The following is an 18,982-nucleotide window of genomic DNA, read 5'->3' as shown; positions in this document are numbered from 1 at the left end:
AATTCCTCCTCTCTGGTAAACAAGATGACATGGAAACTGGTTCAATTACAGCAGTTTTTAATGGCCTGATCTTGTGAACACCCTCCGTCCACTCAAATTCAATCGATCCAATCAGGCAACAGCCCTGGCTTTATTAATTAAAATGGATCCCAAGGTCTCACAATGTTACAACAAATTAACTTTGGCTTTCAATGTGTCACTCTTGTTTCAAGCCAGATTGCTATTACTTAAAGCCCTACTCCATCTGTTGAGTAGGTAATCTAGGTTGGCACTCCGGTGGGGTACTGAGGGAGTACTGAATTACCAGAGGTGCCACCTTTTAGATGAAATGTTAAATCGAGTTCCAGTTTATCCCCTCAGGTTTAAGTGAAAGATCCCATGACACTACTTGAAGTGAAGGGAGTTCTATTGGCAATTTGTGAATATTATCCCTCAATTGATATCATCACTAAAATAAATTATGTGGTCATTTACCTCACTGGCATTTATGGGACCTTGATTTGCGCAAATATCAGTATTTGTCCACATAACAGTGAATAACCTTCAAAGACAAATGTTTGTGAAGTGCTCCAGATAGCCCTTAAGATGTAAGGGGAAATTTCCAAATCAAAATTCTTTCTTTGACGACATGGTATCATGTTCTCCAAATAATTCAATTCCGCTAATGGATTCTCGTGTTATCTTGGGGGGTGGGGGGAATAAAAAGACATGATAAAATAGCATGTTGCGGAACACATCAAGCTAAAAATGTAATAAACCCAATGACTTTTGATGAAAAGCAATCTGAGCTTTTCAAGTCCTACTGTCATGCGTTGCCCATTGTGTGATGTTAATGAAACACCTACAGATCATAATTCTGCTCCTCAGTTTCATGCTGTACAGAGAGTTCCTCCAGCGTGGCATCGATATCAAGTTGATTAGTCTCCAGTTGCCTCAATAACGTCTCTCGCTGTAGGGAGAAGAGGGCCAGTGAACATTCCGGAAAACAGAGTACCCACTCATGCACAATCTCACTTCAACATAGATTACCATCAACTCCCAGAATTAACTGTTGTGGGTATATCTCTCTCACTCAAACTGGATCCAAGAAAAAGCTCATTATTTGATAGGTGATCCCTCTCCCCATTGCAACACTTCTCATTTCTCTCTCATCAATACTATTTTAGTGATCTCCTGATGTTTTTCCCTTCTTTTACTAAGCTCCAAATCCTCCGTTGTGCACACTCTTCATTTTCACTATGGTGTACTCAAGACTCAATGCATCATCTCCAACTCTAACTCATTCTTCTAAGGGCTTCAACCCTGAAACTCCACGCCTCCCTCAGTCTTGCCTCTAAGATTGTGGTTAACTGTCTGTCTGTTCTTCACTAGTGAAAGCAACTGAGGGAGACCTTTGAATCTAGCAACCACAGTGAGAGGCAATACAAATATCTCTAAGCTATAAAAGCTATAAAATTATTTTATAAATATTTTAGAACAACAGTACTAGTCAGACACCTGAACTCAGACATGGGGAAGCTCTGCATGTAAAGGTTAAGCTATAAAAGAATGGACAGGACTAGCCTATTGCTCACATGCTCGCATTCATTCAACATTCACAAAACCAATGAGAAGCATGCCACGTAAAATAATACAAACAGGCACAGAGAACCTGAGCTTTCAGGCCAGTTTACAGTAAACACAGGAACAAAGGCTTGTCCTCCTCAGCCGATAGTGAAGACTATAATGATTTGAGAGTTGGTCCAAGCAACTGCCTTACACAGTCAGGGAAACTCTTATGATGCTGGTCAAGTGTTCTCACCTCTCCCGGTGGTTCCACACCACAAACCATTTCAATAACCTTTTATTAGTGCTTGGTTTCCTCAATGTTTTGATTCTGCATCAAACTATAAATCAGATTAACGAAAGTACTTTGCTCTTGAAGTAACCCTATTTCCTCCTGTGGGAAAATCTAGAACCAGCGGGCACGATTTAAAAATAAGGAGTCGCTCATTTATGACAGAGATGAGGAGAAATATTTTTTCTTAGAGGATCGTGAGTCTTTGGAACTCTTCCTCAAAAGGTAATGGAAGCAAAGCCTTTGTATATTTTTAAGGCAGAGTTAGATAGATTCTTGATTAACAAGGGGGTGAAAGGTTATCGGGGTAGGTGGAAGGTTACAATCAGATTAGCCATGATGTTATTGAATGCGGAGCAGGCTTGAAGGGCCTAGTGGCCTACTCCTGCTCCTCATTCATACGCAATCAAACAAAAGCTCCCAATCCCTTGATGAAAGCAACATGAAACCTCAGTACTCTTATGTCCATGAACAAATAGAACTAAATCAACATCAAGGGAGGCCAAATATAACACTGTGGTTCAGTGAGTAGCACTCTCACCTCTGAGTCAAAAAGCTGGGAGTTCAAGTTCCACTCCAGGACTTGAGGACTTAAAAGCAAGGCTGGTACTCCAGTGCTACACTGTCTTTCGGAAGAAACGTTGAACCAAATCCCTCTCTGCCCTTTCAAGAGAACGTAACCAATCATGTGCACGATTCGAAGAGGAGCAGAGGGGTTCTTACTGGTGTCCTGGCTAATAATTATCCCTCAATCAGTATCACAAAACAGATTACTGGTCATTATCACATTGCTTTTTTAGGGAGGTCAAAGTAGCTGCCACAATTCCTACATTATCAGTGCTTACATACTTTATAGCAGTTCATTGGCTCTAAAGTGCTTTGGGACATCCTGCCATTTGCTGTATAAATGCAATCTTTCTTTATATTAATCATTGATTACAGTAACTTGTGACAATATTATCTGGTTACATAGGAACAGTTGGAGGCCACTCAGTCCCTCAAGCCTGTTCTATCATTCAGTAAGGTCATGGCTTCTCTGTGGCTTAGCTCATATGCATGCCTTTGCCCCATACCCCTAAAGACCTTTGGATAACAAAAGTCCATCAAACTCAGATTTAAAATTTACAATTAATCAAACATCAACTATCATTTGCAGAAGACAGTTCCAAACTTCCACCACCCTTTCACTCCAGTAGAAATAGTTTCATTCTATCTGTTCTGCTTAATATCTTGAAAACTTCAATCAAATCACCCCCTAACGTTCTAAGTTCCAGGGAGTACAACCCTAGTTTGTGTAATTCCTTCCTATAATTTAACCTTTGGAGTCCAGGTATTATTGTGAGAAATCTAGACTGCGCTCTCTTCAAGGCCAATATATCCTTCCTGAGATATGCTGTCCAGAACTGCTCACAGTAACTCCAGGTGTGGGTCTAACTGGGCTGTGTATAGCTGAAGCATGACTCCTACCCCCTTGTATTCCAGTCCTCTCGATATAAAGGCCAGCATTCCATTAGCCTTTTTGATTATTTTCTGTACCTGTTCAGGGCATTTTAATGATCTATGTATCTGGATTCCCAAAGTCTCTTCGAACCTCCACCATATCCAGCTTTTCACCATTTAGAAAGTCTCCTTTTCAATCCCTTTTCAGTTTAAGTGGATAGTTGGTGGGGGTCATGGGTTGAAAGGTGCTGTCAAAGGAGCCTTGGTGAGTTGCTGCAGTGCATCTTGTAGCTGGTACACACTGCTACTGTGTGTCAGTGATGGAGGGAATAAATGTTTGTGGACGAGGTGTCGGTCACACGGACTGCTTTGCCCTGGACAGTGTCAAGCTTCTTGAGTGTTGTTGGAGTTGCACTCATACAGGCAAGTGGGGAGCATTCCATCACACTCTTGACTTGCACATGGTGGACAGGCTATGAGGAGCCGGGAGTTGAGTTACTTGCTACAGAATTCCTAGCCTCTGACCTGCTCTTGTAGCCACAGTATTTATATGGCTGGTCCAGTTCAGATTCTAGTTAATGGTAACCCCTCAGGATGTTGATAGTGGGGGATTCAGCAATACCACTGAATGTCAAGGGGAGATGGTTAGATTCTTTCTTGCTGGAGATGGTCGTTGCCTGGCATTTATCTACGTAAGCCTGGATGTTGTCCAGATCTTGATGCATGAGGGCACGGACTGCTTCAGTACCTGAGGAGTTGTGAATAGTACTAAGTCATAAGCAAACATTCCTAAGCTAGAAAGAATGTCATTGATGAAGCCATTGAAGGTAGTTGGGCTTAGGACACTACCTTGAGGAATTCCTGCAGTCCTGGTCTGGGGCTGAGATGACTGAACTCCAACAACAACAAGCATCTTCCTTTGTGCTAGGTTCCTTGATGCTAAATTCATCAAATGCTGCCTTGATGGAAGAGTAGTCGCTCTCACCTCCACTCTCAATATCTCTTGCAATTTTATGTCTCTTTCTACACTGCTTACAATGCTACATATCATTGTGTCATCTGCAAATCTGAATACTTGACTTTCTATCCAATATCTAAGTTATTAATAAAAGTGCTGAATAATTGGGGTCTTCAGTCACGCTATTTTTAATTATAGACTTTGTTAATCTTCCAACAACAAACGTTAGGCTAACATGGTTCTATAATTCCCTGGTTTCCCTCTCTCGCCTTTCTTAAATTGTAGATAGACATGGGCAATTTTTCAATCTAAAGGAATGGTTCCCAAGTCAAAGTAACTCTAGTAGGTTATAGTTAGGATATCAGAATGCTCTCACCTTTTTCCTTTCAAACTATGGGATGGGATCTGGGGATTTCTCACTCTGTGCAGCCATTATTTGCTTCCTTACTGTTATTTTGCTTGTGTTAATTTTGGTGAGGCCCTGTCCCTGATTCAATATTAATTTCCTTGGGTGTCTAACATGCTGACCTCTTCCTTCCCTGTAAATACTGACACAGTTATTATTCAGCATGTTCACCATTTCCTTCTTTTCATTGACAATATCACTGCTATCAGTTTTCAAGGCCGCCTGACCACCCTCTTTTTCCGAATATAATGGTTAAAAAAAAAGCTTTTTTTTCTGCTAGATAACTCGCAAGCTTCTATTCATATTCTCGTGTTGAACCTTAAAGTCTGTTTTATCAGTTTTCGTTGTTTTTTGTATTTTTTCCTGTTTGCTAGGATCTGTGCTACTTGTTTAAACTCATTCTCCTAATTTTATGATGTCTCTCACATCTGGTTATCCATAGTTGTCTTTTTTAACTGGAGCCACCCTCTACGCAGGTCAACAGAAGGGTTCACCCCATCACGCTCCAGAGTCTTGAACACAAAATCCAGGCACTCTGGTGCAGTACTGAGGGAGTGTTGCACTGTCGAAAATGGCTGGCTTTCTGATGATACACTAAACCACGGCTCCATCTGCCCTGTCGGGATAACATAAACTATCCCTCGGCACTGTTTTGAAGAGGAGCAGGTGATCTTTCTCTGATGTCCTGGCCAATATTTATCCCTCAAGCTGACATCTCTACCACAGATTATCTGTGAGCATATAGGCTGTCACATTTCATACATTACAACAGAGATTCAAAAAGTGCTTCATTGGCTTGAACGAGCTTTTGGACAACTTATGTTCTTGAAAGGTGCTTTTCCTTAATGTATGAAATGACATGGTCATGTAATTATGTGATATTACCAAGAAAGAAGCCATTGTGTACATCCAACAGTGACATAATTGAGTGGTGTTAGCCTCACATGCATATATGACAAGCTCACCAACACGACGAGTGGGGCGGCCCCAACAATAGTGTGTGTGTAAATTTAGGCCCCAATTTTTCAGTATAAAAGCCAAAGATAATTGAGGTTACTTATAAGGATAAAATAAGCAGGATATTGTTAGTTACCGATTCTGGAGAAGAGTTTGAAAATTTAATGTGAAACATCATAAAAAACAACATCCGGGCTCCTTCATTCTACTTTAGTGAATACTGAAATACAAATAGTGAGATGACAACACAGCCCTTAGCATTGGAAAGAATTCTTCTTTTAGCAGGTAGAATAATGAGCTTGTTTTTCTGTGCTTGCTGAGAGAGGGAAATAAAGGCAGAGGCTATTATTAGCAGTGGATCAGAATGGCCATAGTCCCAGGGCACAGTGATCCAGCGACCCATGGCAGCGTTTGTCAGAACTCGAGAACATTATCAGTACTGTCAATGATACACGACACTGCTCTCATCCAATATTAAAGAGGAGTCACTCTGTTTATTGACTGCCGCAGACTAAACCTCAAACCTGCCAGTGATCAAATTCTTGACATGTTAACCCTTGTATTGCTGATACAGATGGTATTTATAGAAAGAGTATGGACTGACACTCATTTTCAAAGATTGCAGGGCTGTTATTCATGAATTTGATCACTCACCTTTGAAATAGTTTTCAGCTGAAAGACCTGCCATCATCAGACAGTGGGAGGTTTTTTTTAATTCATTCATTGGATGTGGGCTTCGCTGGCTGGGCCAGCATTTATTGCCCATCCCTAGTTGCCCTTTAGAAGGTGGTGCTGAGCAGCCTTCTTGAACCGCTGCAGTCCAGGTGGTGTAGGTACACCCACAGTGCTGTTAGGGAGGGAGTTCCAGGATTTTAACCCAGCGACAGTGAAGGAACGGCGATATATTTCCAAGTCAGGATGGCGAGTGACTTGGAGGGAAACTTCCAGGTGGTGGTGTTCCCATATGTCTGCTGCCTTTGTCCTTCTGGATGGTAGTGATTGTGGGTTTGGAAGGTGCTGTTGAAGGAGCCTTGGTGAGTTCCTGCAGAGCATCTTGTAGATGGTCAGGTAGCGGACGCCGCCAGGCAGCGGGGCTCAGGTAGCGGACGCCGCCAGGCAGCGGGGGCTCAGGTAGCGGACGCCGCCAGGCAGCGGGGCTCAGGTAGCGGACGCCGCCAGGCAGCGGGGGCTCAGGTAGCCGACGCCGCCAGGCAGCGGGGCTCAGGTAGCCGACGCCGCCAGGCAGCGGGGGCTCAGGTAGCCGACGCCGCCAGGCAGCGGGGCTCAGGTAGCCGACGCCGCCAGGCAGCGGGGGCTCAGGTAGCCGACGCCGCCAGGCAGCGGGGCTCAGGTAGCCGACGCCGCCAGGCAGCGGGGGCTCAGGTAGCCGACGCCGCCAGGCAGCGGGGCTCAGGTAGCCGACGCCGCCAGGCAGCGGGGGCTCAGGTAGCCGACGCCGCCAGGCAGCGGGGCTCAGGTAGCCGACGCCGCCAGGCAGCGGGGGCTCAGGTAGCCGACGCCGCCAGGCAGCGGGGCTCAGGTAGCCGACGCCGCCAGGCAGCGGGGGCTCAGGTAGCCGACGCCGCCAGGCAGCGGGGGCTCAGGTAGCCGACGCCGCCAGGCAGCGGGGCTCAGGTAGCCGACGCCGCCAGGCAGCGGGGGCTCAGGTAGCCGACGCCGCCAGGCAGCGGGGGCTCAGGTAGCCGACGCCGCCAGGCAGCGGGGCTCAGGTAGCCGACGCCGCCAGGCAGCGGGGGCTCAGGTAGCCGACGCCGCCAGGCAGCGGGGCTCAGGTAGCCGACGCCGCCAGGCAGCGGGGGCTCAGGTAGCCGACGCCGCCAGGCAGCGGGGCTCAGGTAGCCGACGCCGCCAGGCAGCGGGGGCTCAGGTAGCCGACGCCGCCAGGCAGCAGGGCTCAGATAGCCGACGCCGCCAGGCAGCGGGGGCTCAGGTAGCCGACGCCGCCAGGCAGCGGGGCTCAGGTAGCCGACGCCGCCAGGCAGCGGGGCTCAGGTAGCCGACGCCGCCAGGCAGCGGGGCTCAGGTAGCCGACGCCGCCAGGCAGCGGGGCTCAGGTAGCCGACGCCGCCAGGCAGCGGGGCTCAGGTACCGGAAGCCGCCAGGCAGCGGGGCTCAGGTACCGGACGCCGCCAGGCAGCGGGGCTCAGGTAGCGGACGCCGCCAGGCAGCGGGGCTCAGGTAGCCGACGCCGCCAGGCAGCGGGGCTCAGGTAGTCGACGCCGCCAGGCAGCGGGGCTCAGGTAGCCGACGCCGCCAGGCAGCGGGGCTCAGGTAGCCGACGCCGCCAGGCAGCGGGGCTCAGGTACCGGAAGCCGCCAGGCAGCGGGGCTCAGGTACCGGACGCCGCCAGGCAGCGGGGCTCAGGTAGCGGACGCCGCCAGGCAGCGGGGCTCAGGTAGCGGACGCCGCCAGGCAGCGGGGCTCAGGTAGCGGACGCCGCCAGGCAGCGGGGCTCAGGTAGCGGACGCCGCCAGGCAGCGGGGCTCAGGTAGCGGACGCCGCCAGGCAGCGGGGCTCAGGTAGCGGACGCCGCCAGGCAGCGGGGCTCAGGTAGCGGACGCCGCCAGGCAGCGGGGCTCAGGTAGCGGACGCCGCCAAGCAGCGGGGCTGATATACTGACCACTGCCTGACCTGATCTCTGGGAGCTCTAAATCCTTAATAGGTAGCAGGAAACCTGCAGCTTGGGTTCCCAGGAGTTTCCAGCTCCATCAGGGACATTTAATTGCTGCACTTCCCCCAGCAGGAAGAAAATCCCACTACCCCCCCCCCAAGAGCTCTCGGCCAATCAGAGGCTGGCGCCTCTCCATTATCAGCAGCACCCGCAGGAGTGGTGGCTGCTGCCAGTAACACATTTGGCCATTCATCAGGGTTCATCATGGGAACTCTGGAATAAAGTAAGTGATGGCAGGATAGGCCAATTGGCAAGGGGTGGGGAGGGGGGTCAGAAAAAAGGGCGGGGCATTGGCTCTCAGCAGCCCCCCTTCCCAATGTCAGGTTCCTTCATCAGGCACCGAGTGCCTTTGAAAGAGGGGCCCCACCCGTTAGGCCACTGGCATATCAGACAGGTTTTGCTTGGCAGTCTTCCTTCCATCCTGCACTCTCCTGCTCAATCAAGCAGCACCTTCTACCTCAGAGCTCACCTCCAGGGGTGGGATTAAAGTCTGCCCATTGTGTTGCCATGCTAACAATCAGTGCTGTGGAATGGGCAGGTTTGAGCTGAGCTCCCACCACATTCCCTCCAGCAATGGTGGGCATTAAAGTCTGTTTTCCAGAAAGTCGACAAGGCTTAGAACAGTCTCACAGCTTCAGGGAAGCACTAAACCCCAGGTTTTGATAGCCCAATGCGCCCAGATGCTGACGAGCAACCAACCAGAGTGGCAGTAGCAACGGTACATCACACCAGGGCTGCATCAGAGTTCAGAGTTGTACCAAGTGAACTGGACTAACAAGTTATCCATTGTTAGAGCCTATTTAAATATAAGGTGTAACACGAACTGCATTGCCTGTGAAATATATATCCATCTATACAGAATATGGGTCAGGAGCAAATCCTGCCCTGCTGGTCTTCATTTAACCAGAACATGATTTTCTCTATTCCTCACTGATAAAATCTCACTTTGTTTTAAATATCAGCTTTAACTGAATGAAATACAAATATTAAGTTCTTTAGATTACAACAGCTTTCAAACCAACTATTCCCAGATTCTCCAAATAAAAGGAGTTGCTGTGGTGCCTGCATGGGTCCTAGCTATATCTGTATTTTTATAGGACATGTGGAACATTCCTTGTTCCATTCCTAATTAAGCTCCTCCCTCAGCTGCTTTTCTGGTACATAGATGACAATCAATGCCCTGCCCCGCTCTTGCTTAGAATTGGAAAATTTAATCAACTTTGCTTCCAATTTCCACCCTTCTCTCACCTTCACATGATCCATCTCTGACTCTTCCCTTTCAAGACTTCTCTGTCTCTATATCTGGAGATAGGGTATCCTCAAACGTTCCCTGTAAGCTCAGTGACTCCCACAGCTGCCACGACTGCACTTCCTCAAACTCTACACCCTGTAAGGATTCCATTCCATTCTCTCAGCTTCTCCGTCTGTCATATCTGTTCCGATGATGCAACCTTCCTTACCAGCACATCTGATATATCCTTTTCCTTTAACTGAGGATTCTCCGCCCCCACAGTGGTTGACAGGGCCCTCAACTATGTCCGAGCTATTCCCCCAACTTCCGCTCTCACCTCTTCCCCTCCCTCCCAGAACCTTTACATGTTTGGGTTTTTCTTGTATTGTCGCTTTCAGGCCAAAACACCTGTTCCAGGCACACCTTCTGTTTCTTTCCCTGCCCCATCTCCAACCCCTTTGGCCCTGTCAGACTAACTCTTCTGTCATTCAATCTGTCCTGCCTTCCACCCGATCACAGGCCTTCCTTTTGTCCTTGTCCCACCCTCCCCTTGCTCAAAACCTATTACATCTCTAACTTTTCCCAGTTCCGATGAAAGGTTGTTGACCTCTCTCTCTCCACAGATGCTGCCAGACCTGCTGAGTATTTCCAGCATTTTCTGTTTTTATTTCAGATTTCCAGCAACTGCGGTATTCTGTTTTATCAATTCCCAGGATTTCTCATCAAACCAACCATCCCTTTTTCACACAGAACTTGGAATCAAAACTCTCCTTTATTTTGAAACCTGGTACAATCCCAAAAAATCTAATAAGTTTGTTACTTGACTTTAAATTTATTGAAACTCAAAAAACTGAACTGGACATCACCAATGAGTGCACCCTCGAACATGGTTCTGAAATTGGAAAGGACTCAATGGAATCAAAGAAGATTCCCAGGCTTTAGCTAACTCTGATTAAGCAAAACTGAGCGGCTAACAAATATTACACAGGGTTATCCTTTCAAACCTGGGTAAAATTGTCAAAGGCCCAGATTCTTTTGTGGCAATGACAGCAAAACTGTCAGTTCACTGTCATTACTCCTCAAAAACTGACAGCAACTTCTGGAGTAGGTTTATGTGCAGTTAACTAAGGAAATCCAGAAGGCATGTTGCTGAAATCCCCCAATCGATTAGAGGTCACTGAACAGACAAGGGCTTGCCCTTTTATACTGTTAGTACCACTGTAAAAACCAATAAAAAGTTCGACCTTGTTGAATGAGGCGTAACTGGGATTTTAACTGGATACTAAGTTCATAATTACCATTAAAAAGCCTCACTGGTCCCAAGAAGCTAATTTTATATCTGTGAAATGTCCAATTTCTCCATTATGGTAAAACTTTTCATATATTCTTAGTTTTTTAAAAAGCTTATGATATTTCAGCTTCCACCTTCATCCTATGCATATGTCAATCATTTATTTTACTCTGTAAAAGGTAACTAAAAGTGAAGGATAATCAGTGCATTTTATTTCCTGGTTTGTCATCTGAGAGACTAATTCAGTTTGATTGGCTGCTTATCCTGCTTGATGACCACTGCTGCTGGATGCCTGGAGATCCCCTGGACATGGCACCAGATTCAAAATGACATCATAATAAGGGAAATCCATGCTGCAGACAATGGTAGATCTTTGTGCGCAGCTTTCTTCAAGGTCAGTAGCGAGTACTGTCGCCTCACCGTTAACTGCAAAATCAGGGCCAAAAAGTCTGAGACTGAACCCATTTTCCAAAAGAAGTTACTTGATATTTCTGGTGGAATTTAAATATTCTACATATTTTATTTTACATTTCCTCCTTACTCCCAATCCTCGCCCTTCTTCTCTCATGGTCATTGACTGGTGCTGGTTACAATTCCACAAGCCAATATCTCACCCATACCTCAGCTTAGTATCAGAATAATATTAGGAGGGGAACACCATAGTGTAGACCACACACAAATATACACGCCACACACATACAATACAACATATACTCTCACACATCCACTCACCCAGCTAGTGACCAAGGGAAGGAATGCTGTTGATCTTCTCCCCTCTCCTGGAATGTTCAGGGTCAAATGCTCCATCCCCACTGCCACCCTGCTGAACTCAGCACAAAGAAAGAAAAGCTGGGACCTTCCTGTTTTGCAAGGCCCAGTCCACTCCCATATGTTTCATTAGTCCGTGCATGATGCATTACTGGGGTTCCGGCCCAGACCCAGACCTGCTCAGTCAACAAGTTGCAAAGTACCCAGGATTTTAGCTCATTTGAGGAAGTGTTTTAGTAATTAGGACAAAGTTACACAATTTAGGTAGTGGCATATTTACCAATCAGCATCAATACTGGAACACCAATACTGCGGCTGTAATGGAGAATTCAAAACATAATCAGTGCCACTCACCTGAAGCTGGAGAAACGGAATATTGAAAAACTTGTGTAAATACTTCAGGCCAAAGCCGTTCCTCATTGATGATTCTGCATAGTGAATGTAAGATGATCTGGGTAACCTAACGATGAAAGAAAAGGCAACATTAGTTAAAGGGAATAAACACTCAGCAGATGATAAGTGCACTCCTCAGTGACAAAGCCCAGTACTAAGGTCAAGTTACACAGGCCATTAGAAACTACATGGGCCAAACTCAAATTCATAACAACTCAGGGATGTTTAGAAAATGGTTAGGAATAAAAGGGTTTCATTTATATGGCCCCAGGATATCCGAAAGAACTTTACAATGAACTAATTTGGAACTGCAGTCATTGTTATTTAGACAAATACTTCATGGTCTGGCTGAAGTTTAAGCCAACAATATCGGCCAGAATTTTCCAACCCCACCACAGGGCCGGGGAGCCAATGAAACCTCCATTCATATCAGTGGGGCCCGAGGATCCTGCTGGCATGAGGGGCTGGAAAATTCCAGCCGTTGTTTCAATCGCTGTGGGCAACCTATACAGCTCCCTATGTAAAGTGAAGCTGAGGCACACCAGAACGTGCCAGGTTTGCACCAACTTAACTGCAGTAAGCCGTTATGTTGAGTTGTAACCTCAGCATCTCTGGGCTAAAGAAGATGAGATGAGCCAGGGTTTCCACTGCTGCTCACTATCCAATACTGCCTGCTCCATGTGTACAGGTGTGTGGACACTGTGCAAGACAGGCTCAGCTCAGTAATGTTGCTCCCTCTCTATCATCAAAAAGCCTGTCAACACTCAATATTTTCCTCGACCAAGCTACTGAGTCCAGCTCCTGGGCACTGGTAACCCAGAGGGGTGTTAGTAACATCTGGGAGGGAGAGGCAGGGGGATCTGATCAATAAAAAACACCTGATCATGAAGACTGAGATTCAATGGGTTCAATAAATAATTTAGTAAACTCCAGGTTTTCAGTAGGACCAGTTCACACACAAAACCTCAACCTGCTTTTGTTAGGAATCTCCTCTTCCGACTGAGAACAGACAGCATTTCCTTTGATTGTATCCTTTACCTTTATAGCATCACCTCGCTAATGGCATGATTCTATGCATTCTGAGTGTTTTACACAGCTAACCATCCTCCATAACCTCTCAACGGGCTTTGATTAGGTATCACATAACAGACGTATGCAAAAATTAGAAGCACAATGTATTAGAGGAGTGGTGCTAATTTGGGTATAAAATTGGCTAAGGGATAAAAATGCAGTAATGATTGAAAGTTTTACTGCCTTGAGGGAAAATCACTCTGGAGTTCCCCCCTAGGGGTCATTATTAGAACCATTACTTTTCATGTTATACATAAATGACCCTCAGTTTCCATATGGGAAGCACAACGCTGAAATTTACAGATGAGACAAAACATATCAGGAGCAGGATAGTTAGCAAATTTCAGGAACACTTAGACTGATGAAATGGGCAGACAGATGGCAGGTGTAATTTAATGCTGATAAATGTGAAGTGGTAAGCTTCAAAGGAACAACATGGAGAGGCAGTATAATCTAAATGGTACTATCCTGAGGAGAGTCAAGAACAGGCTGACCAGGGAGTGCATATTTACAAATTCTTAAAGGTGTTAGGGCATGTTAATAAGACATATCGATTCTTGTAAAAAAGGGGCATTGAATACAAAAGCAAGGAAGTCATACTAAACCTTTACAAATCACTAGTCAGGTCTCAGCTGGAGTATTGTGCACAATCCTAAACACCACACTTTAGAAATAATATCAAGGCCTTGGAGAGAGTGCAGAGGAGGCTTACCAGGATGATTTCAGGGATGAGGGAGTTCAGTTATGGAGAAAGATTAGAGAAGCTGCGATGGTTCTCCTTAGAGCAGTAAAGATTAAGAGGAGATACAGGAGAAGTATTCAAAATTATGATTTGAAGGAGCAAATAGGGTAAATGAGAAATTTCTTTATCACAGACAGCTGCTGAGATCTGGAACACAGAACTTGAGTGTGTGATGGAATCAGGTTCTATGGTAACTTTCAAAAAGTAGATGTGTCATGAACGTGTAGTTGTGATAATATAGATTTTTGAAAAAAACTAATCTTCCTTTTAAATGGATACAAGAACCCTTAAAGATGGCTGCCAAAAGTCATCTGACCTTTTACAACTGCAATGTGGTCAAGCTCTAGAAAGCTCCAAGTACCTCCAAAGCAGGTAGGCACACCCAGGCATTTGAAATGCAATTTGCACTTTCCCAAGGGTAAACAGAAACGCACTGCAGCTTCCCTGGAGGTGTGAATAGCTCTTTCCTATCTCCTCAAACCTAGGAGAATGGAAACCATTCAAGTTATGGGCTAAGGTCATTTAAAAAGTTAATTACTTTGGCTAAAAAGATAATGGGTGGGACAATGCAGCCCCCCAGGCTGGGACTAACCCAAGACCTAGTATGGAAGCATGATTGACAGTTTGGGATAACCATTTTAAGTTTGGAACTGTATAATGTCTGTTTGAGAACAACCATTTTGCTTGCAGAACCCAGGGAAGAACTCTGAGAAACATCAGATAGCGTTCCTGGCCAAGCGAGGACAAAGACAAAGGTATTAAGAAATCAACTGCTGTTCTGTTGAAAGTGTCCAGGCAATCTGCAAGTGCCATAACCGTAGAATTAGTGAGGAATAAAAATATTCTCTCTCTACCAAAAAACCTGCTGAGTCCACCTGAAAAGGAAACCTCTGAATAGTCGACTGCAGAAACTATCGTTGCTGCTAAACCAAACCTTAAGGTTCAACACCTTCACTTTGGAAAGATGCTCAAGCAATGACTCAAGCAATGAGCTTGCAACGATACTTCACAGGGAATGATTTGAACCTCATCTTTAAGTATCCGTTTTATCTTTATCTGCTTTTTCAATCTTTGTATTTGTATTTTAGTTATTAACTTTGTCACTTTTATCTAAGCAACGTTCAGCAGTAGTTTTTGCAATAAACTAACCTTTATCTTGTTTAAGATTAAAGCTTGTTTTTTTTAAATTGAACCATTCAAATAAAATTGGGGCTACTTATATATGTATATATATATTTATATTCTTAGCTCATGGACAACTTTAAGGAAATGCCTTTGGCGTGGTCGTGACAGATGTTCAGAGGATTATGGGGAGCAAAGTGGAATGTGAGGCTGTAAAGTTCTGCAATTGCACACAGTATGATTAGTTTGAGACAGGACATGATAAGTGTAACTTCAGAATAATAGTCTTAAAAACTCTCCAACACTGGGGCTTCCCTCACCTCACATCTGGGTCTGTTGTGCACTAATCAATAGAGTTTGATTACCCTGCTTAGCCAATAACCCCAGCATTGTTGCATCATGTGACTACCAGGATGGTAGAAGGGGAACTTGATGGGTCTTGTTCTGTAACTTCCTATGCTCCCATCAATATTTAAGCTTTGTGTTTGTAGCACAAGGTACTGTACACATTATCCTGTGTTCCCATCACCATGTCAGAAACACTGGCTTTGTTCCATAAATAGCTGGATGCTGCAGTGGGGGAGATCTTAGAATGAGCAAAGATGGGCCAAATAACATTTATCGTTCTCATGTTGTAAACAGTTATACAGCGTTCAGTGAAAGAGAGAAGAAAACAAGAACCAGCAAAAATAAGAATACCAGCAATGTATAATAAAGTGGGGATCCTTCAGTCTTCATCAAAAGCCTTAGATTCCTTCTCCAGCAACCAAGTTATGCTGCAGCCAAGTTACACTGTTGCAATTATGTTCTATTCTAACAGTAACATTTACTGCCTATAAACAGTAAGCAGGGCATTCATCCAAGGGTTAAAAGAGTAATAGTCTCAGCACAGATGTTGTGGGTATGGAAATAGGGTTATTAATGAGATTAATCCAATATTTAAACGGTTTTCAAAAATAGATTGTGACATAAATACTTCTGAGAATTCAAACAGCTTACAATGGTGCTATAAAATATGCAGAAGGAACATTACATCTGCTCCATGGCCAGCCTAATAGATCACCACATCAAAAGACAAACAGCAGACTATGACCCTTATTCTGTAAGGCTGCTCATTAGCCTGGGAGATAAATGTAAATATTTTCTTTGTATATTAGAAGCCGACAGCAGGGGGTGGCTGGAGACAAGCAGTTGCCAGGAGTAGAGAGAGACTGGGTAAAAATGCACAGAGTAAAGGCAGGCAAATCAGCATTCCCACAGCCTAATCCGTGCAGTGGCAACTCCCATCAGCATCTGTTAGCTAATTCTGCTTTTTTGAACTTCAAGATACTAAACTGTAGAGTTGGAAGCAGAGGACAGGAGGCACCAGTGTGTGACACTTCTGGGCAAAAGTCTCCATCTGGCACAGGCCATTCTGATGCACCAGATCTCAGTATCCTGGCATGAATGTGGAAGATAAGGAGTTCTAATGTATACAGTGTATAAAGGGACAAGGAACTCTAATGTATACAGTGGGAACGCTAACCTCTCATTACTTCATAGAGACACTGCTGTACTGCTGTGTATTTCCAGCATTGCAAGCTTTTAATAAATACAGAGGATTGATCTAAATACTCGAGACTTTGTGGGGACTCAATAATCTAGTAAGCAGTAGCAGTGGGAGTTATCATGGAGTTAGCTCAAAAGTGAGACTTTATTTCTACATCACTGCTAATGAAGTACATTTTTGAACTTTAGTCACTGTTGCAGCAGCCAGTTTACACACATTAAGATCCCACAAATAGCAATGTGATAATAACCAGATAATCTGTTTCAGTGATGTTGGTTGAGGGATTATAATCGGCCAGAACACCAGGGAGAACTCCCCTATTGTAAATTTATCTTGGGCATCTCAGGCTACAGATAACACTCCATTCCTCTCCCCACTTCTTGGAGTGATTTCCAATGGAGACTGTGCCATCAACAGAATCATGCTACAACAATCACCAAATAACTGAAGACATGCAGAATGAACCAAACACGAAGTTCCGTGCAGTGCTAAAAACAAAACTGCGGACGCTGGAAATCCAAAACAAAAACAGAATTACCTGGAAAAACTCAGCAGGTCTGGCAGCATCGGCGGAGAAGAAAAGAGTTGACGTTTCGAGTCTTCATGACCCTTCAGCTGAAGGGTCATGAGGACTCAAAACGTCAACTCTTTTCTTCTCCGCCGATGCTGCCAGACCTGCTGAGTTTTTCCAGGTAATTCTGTTTTTGTTCCCTGAAGTGCTGTTGTGTAAACTGACCCGACAATTTCCATGACAATAAAAGCAAAAAACTACAGATGCTGGAAATCCAAAACAAAAACAAAAATATCTGGAAAAACTCAGCAGGTCTGGCAGCATCTGCGGAGAGGGACACAGTTAACGTTTCGAGTCCGAATGACCCATTTCCATGACAAATCTGACTTCAAAAGTGTCATCTCTAACCCCCTTTCCTCTCTGAATTACTTGAACGTGCTGTCACCTCCCAAATCCATGTTTGACTTTCTCAGAATTCTATGTTTCAATCTCTCCAAATAGGAGGTCTCTGCCACGCTACTGAAATGGCTCTTGTACATGTCACAAATTACATCCTATGTGATTGTGACAAAGGTAAACTTTCTCTCCTCATCCTTCTCGGCCCATCTGCAGTCTTTGGCATGGTCGACCACACCATCCTCCTCCAACGCCTCTCCACTGCCATCCAGCTGGGTGGGGCTGCTCCCACCTGGTTCCATTCCTATCTATCTAATGGTAACAGAGAATCACCTGCAATTGCTTCTCTTCCTGTTCCCAGTAAACTCTAGTGTCTCCCAAGGATCTATCCAGAGCCCTCTTCTGCATCTCATCCATATGTCGTCCCTCAGTGATATGATCCAAGGCCAAGTGTCAGTTTTTACATGTGCACCAATGAAGCCCAATTCTATTTCACCATAATCTTGTTTGGTCCCTCCGCTGTCTCTAAATTGTCAGACTGATTGTCAAACAGCACCAGATGAGCAGAGCTAAATATTTAACTAAAAGCAGACTTCAACTAAATATTGGGAAGATCGCACCGTCTTTAGGCCCCACTACGAACTCTGCTCCCGAGCCACTGACCCTGTCCTTCTCCCTGACAATAGTCTGCAATTGAACCAGACTGTTGGCAACCTTGGTGTCATATTTTGTCCATGATAAACTTCTGACCTCATATTCATGCCATCAATAAGGCCACCTATTTCCACCTCTGTAACTTCACCCATCTCTTCTGCCTTGGCTCATCTGCTGGAACCCTCATCAATGCTTTTATTATTTCTACACTTGACTATTCTAATGCTCTCCTGGCTGGCCTCCCATGTTTTACCTCCCCAAAAAATTGGAATTCATCGAAAACTCTTTTTCCCATGTCCTAACCAGCACCAAGTCTATCATGCCTGTGCTTGTTGACCTACATTGGCTCCCAATTAAGTAATGTCACAATTTTAAAATTTCCATCCTGGATTTCAAATCCTTCCAAGGCCTAGTTCCTGCGTATCTCAGTAACTTACTTCATCCACACAACCCACTGAAAAATCTGCACTCCTCTAATTCTGGTTTCTTGTGTATCCCTGATTTTATTTGCTCCATCATAGACATCCATGCTATCAGTTGCTAAGGCCATAAGCTCTCCCTCCCTAATCCTCTCCACATCACTTATCTCCTTTAAGATGTTTCCTAAAACCTCTCGCTTTGACCAAACTTTTGGTCAACTGCCCTAATATCTCATGTGGCTTGACTGAAAGTTTTGTTTTATAATGCTCCCATGAAGTGCCTTGGGATGTTTAACTATATTAAAGGCAAATAAGCTGTTTTAGTTGTTGCACCCACCTCGCCAGGTGTGCCTCAACATTCTCAATGAGCTCAGAGTACCATACCTGGTTCACTACATTTCAATGAAGCATTCTCAATTCTCTCTTCTGTACAACTACATTGGGGTTGCAATCTGAGTACTTTATCTTGGATCTATATCACATACTTTCAGTCTGTTTTGATCTCTGAACACCTCTCATTTGCTCTACTGTTGTAACTGCCTCCA

General features: G+C 45.0%; 1 protein-coding gene across 2 annotated transcripts in view; it reads right to left on the bottom strand.

Annotated features, from left to right (window-relative positions):
* Window positions 1–18,982, bottom strand: part of LOC121280986 (rab-like protein 6) — a 264,891-nt gene that overhangs the window by 140,113 nt on the left and 105,796 nt on the right. For both annotated transcript variants that reach the window (XM_041193510.1, XM_041193509.1), the window contains 2 exons: window positions 11,935–12,040; window positions 846–949 (listed from right to left, as the gene is read on the bottom strand). In XM_041193510.1, the coding sequence (XP_041049444.1) occupies window positions 846–949; window positions 11,935–12,040 (210 nt within the window). The remainder of the gene's footprint in view (window positions 1–845; window positions 950–11,934; window positions 12,041–18,982) is intronic.

The sequence above is a fragment of the Carcharodon carcharias genome, chromosome 8 (assembly GCF_017639515.1).
Source record: "Carcharodon carcharias isolate sCarCar2 chromosome 8, sCarCar2.pri, whole genome shotgun sequence".
NCBI lineage: Eukaryota > Metazoa > Chordata > Chondrichthyes > Lamniformes > Lamnidae > Carcharodon > Carcharodon carcharias.
This window is presented reverse-complemented; position numbering and strand designations above follow the sequence as displayed.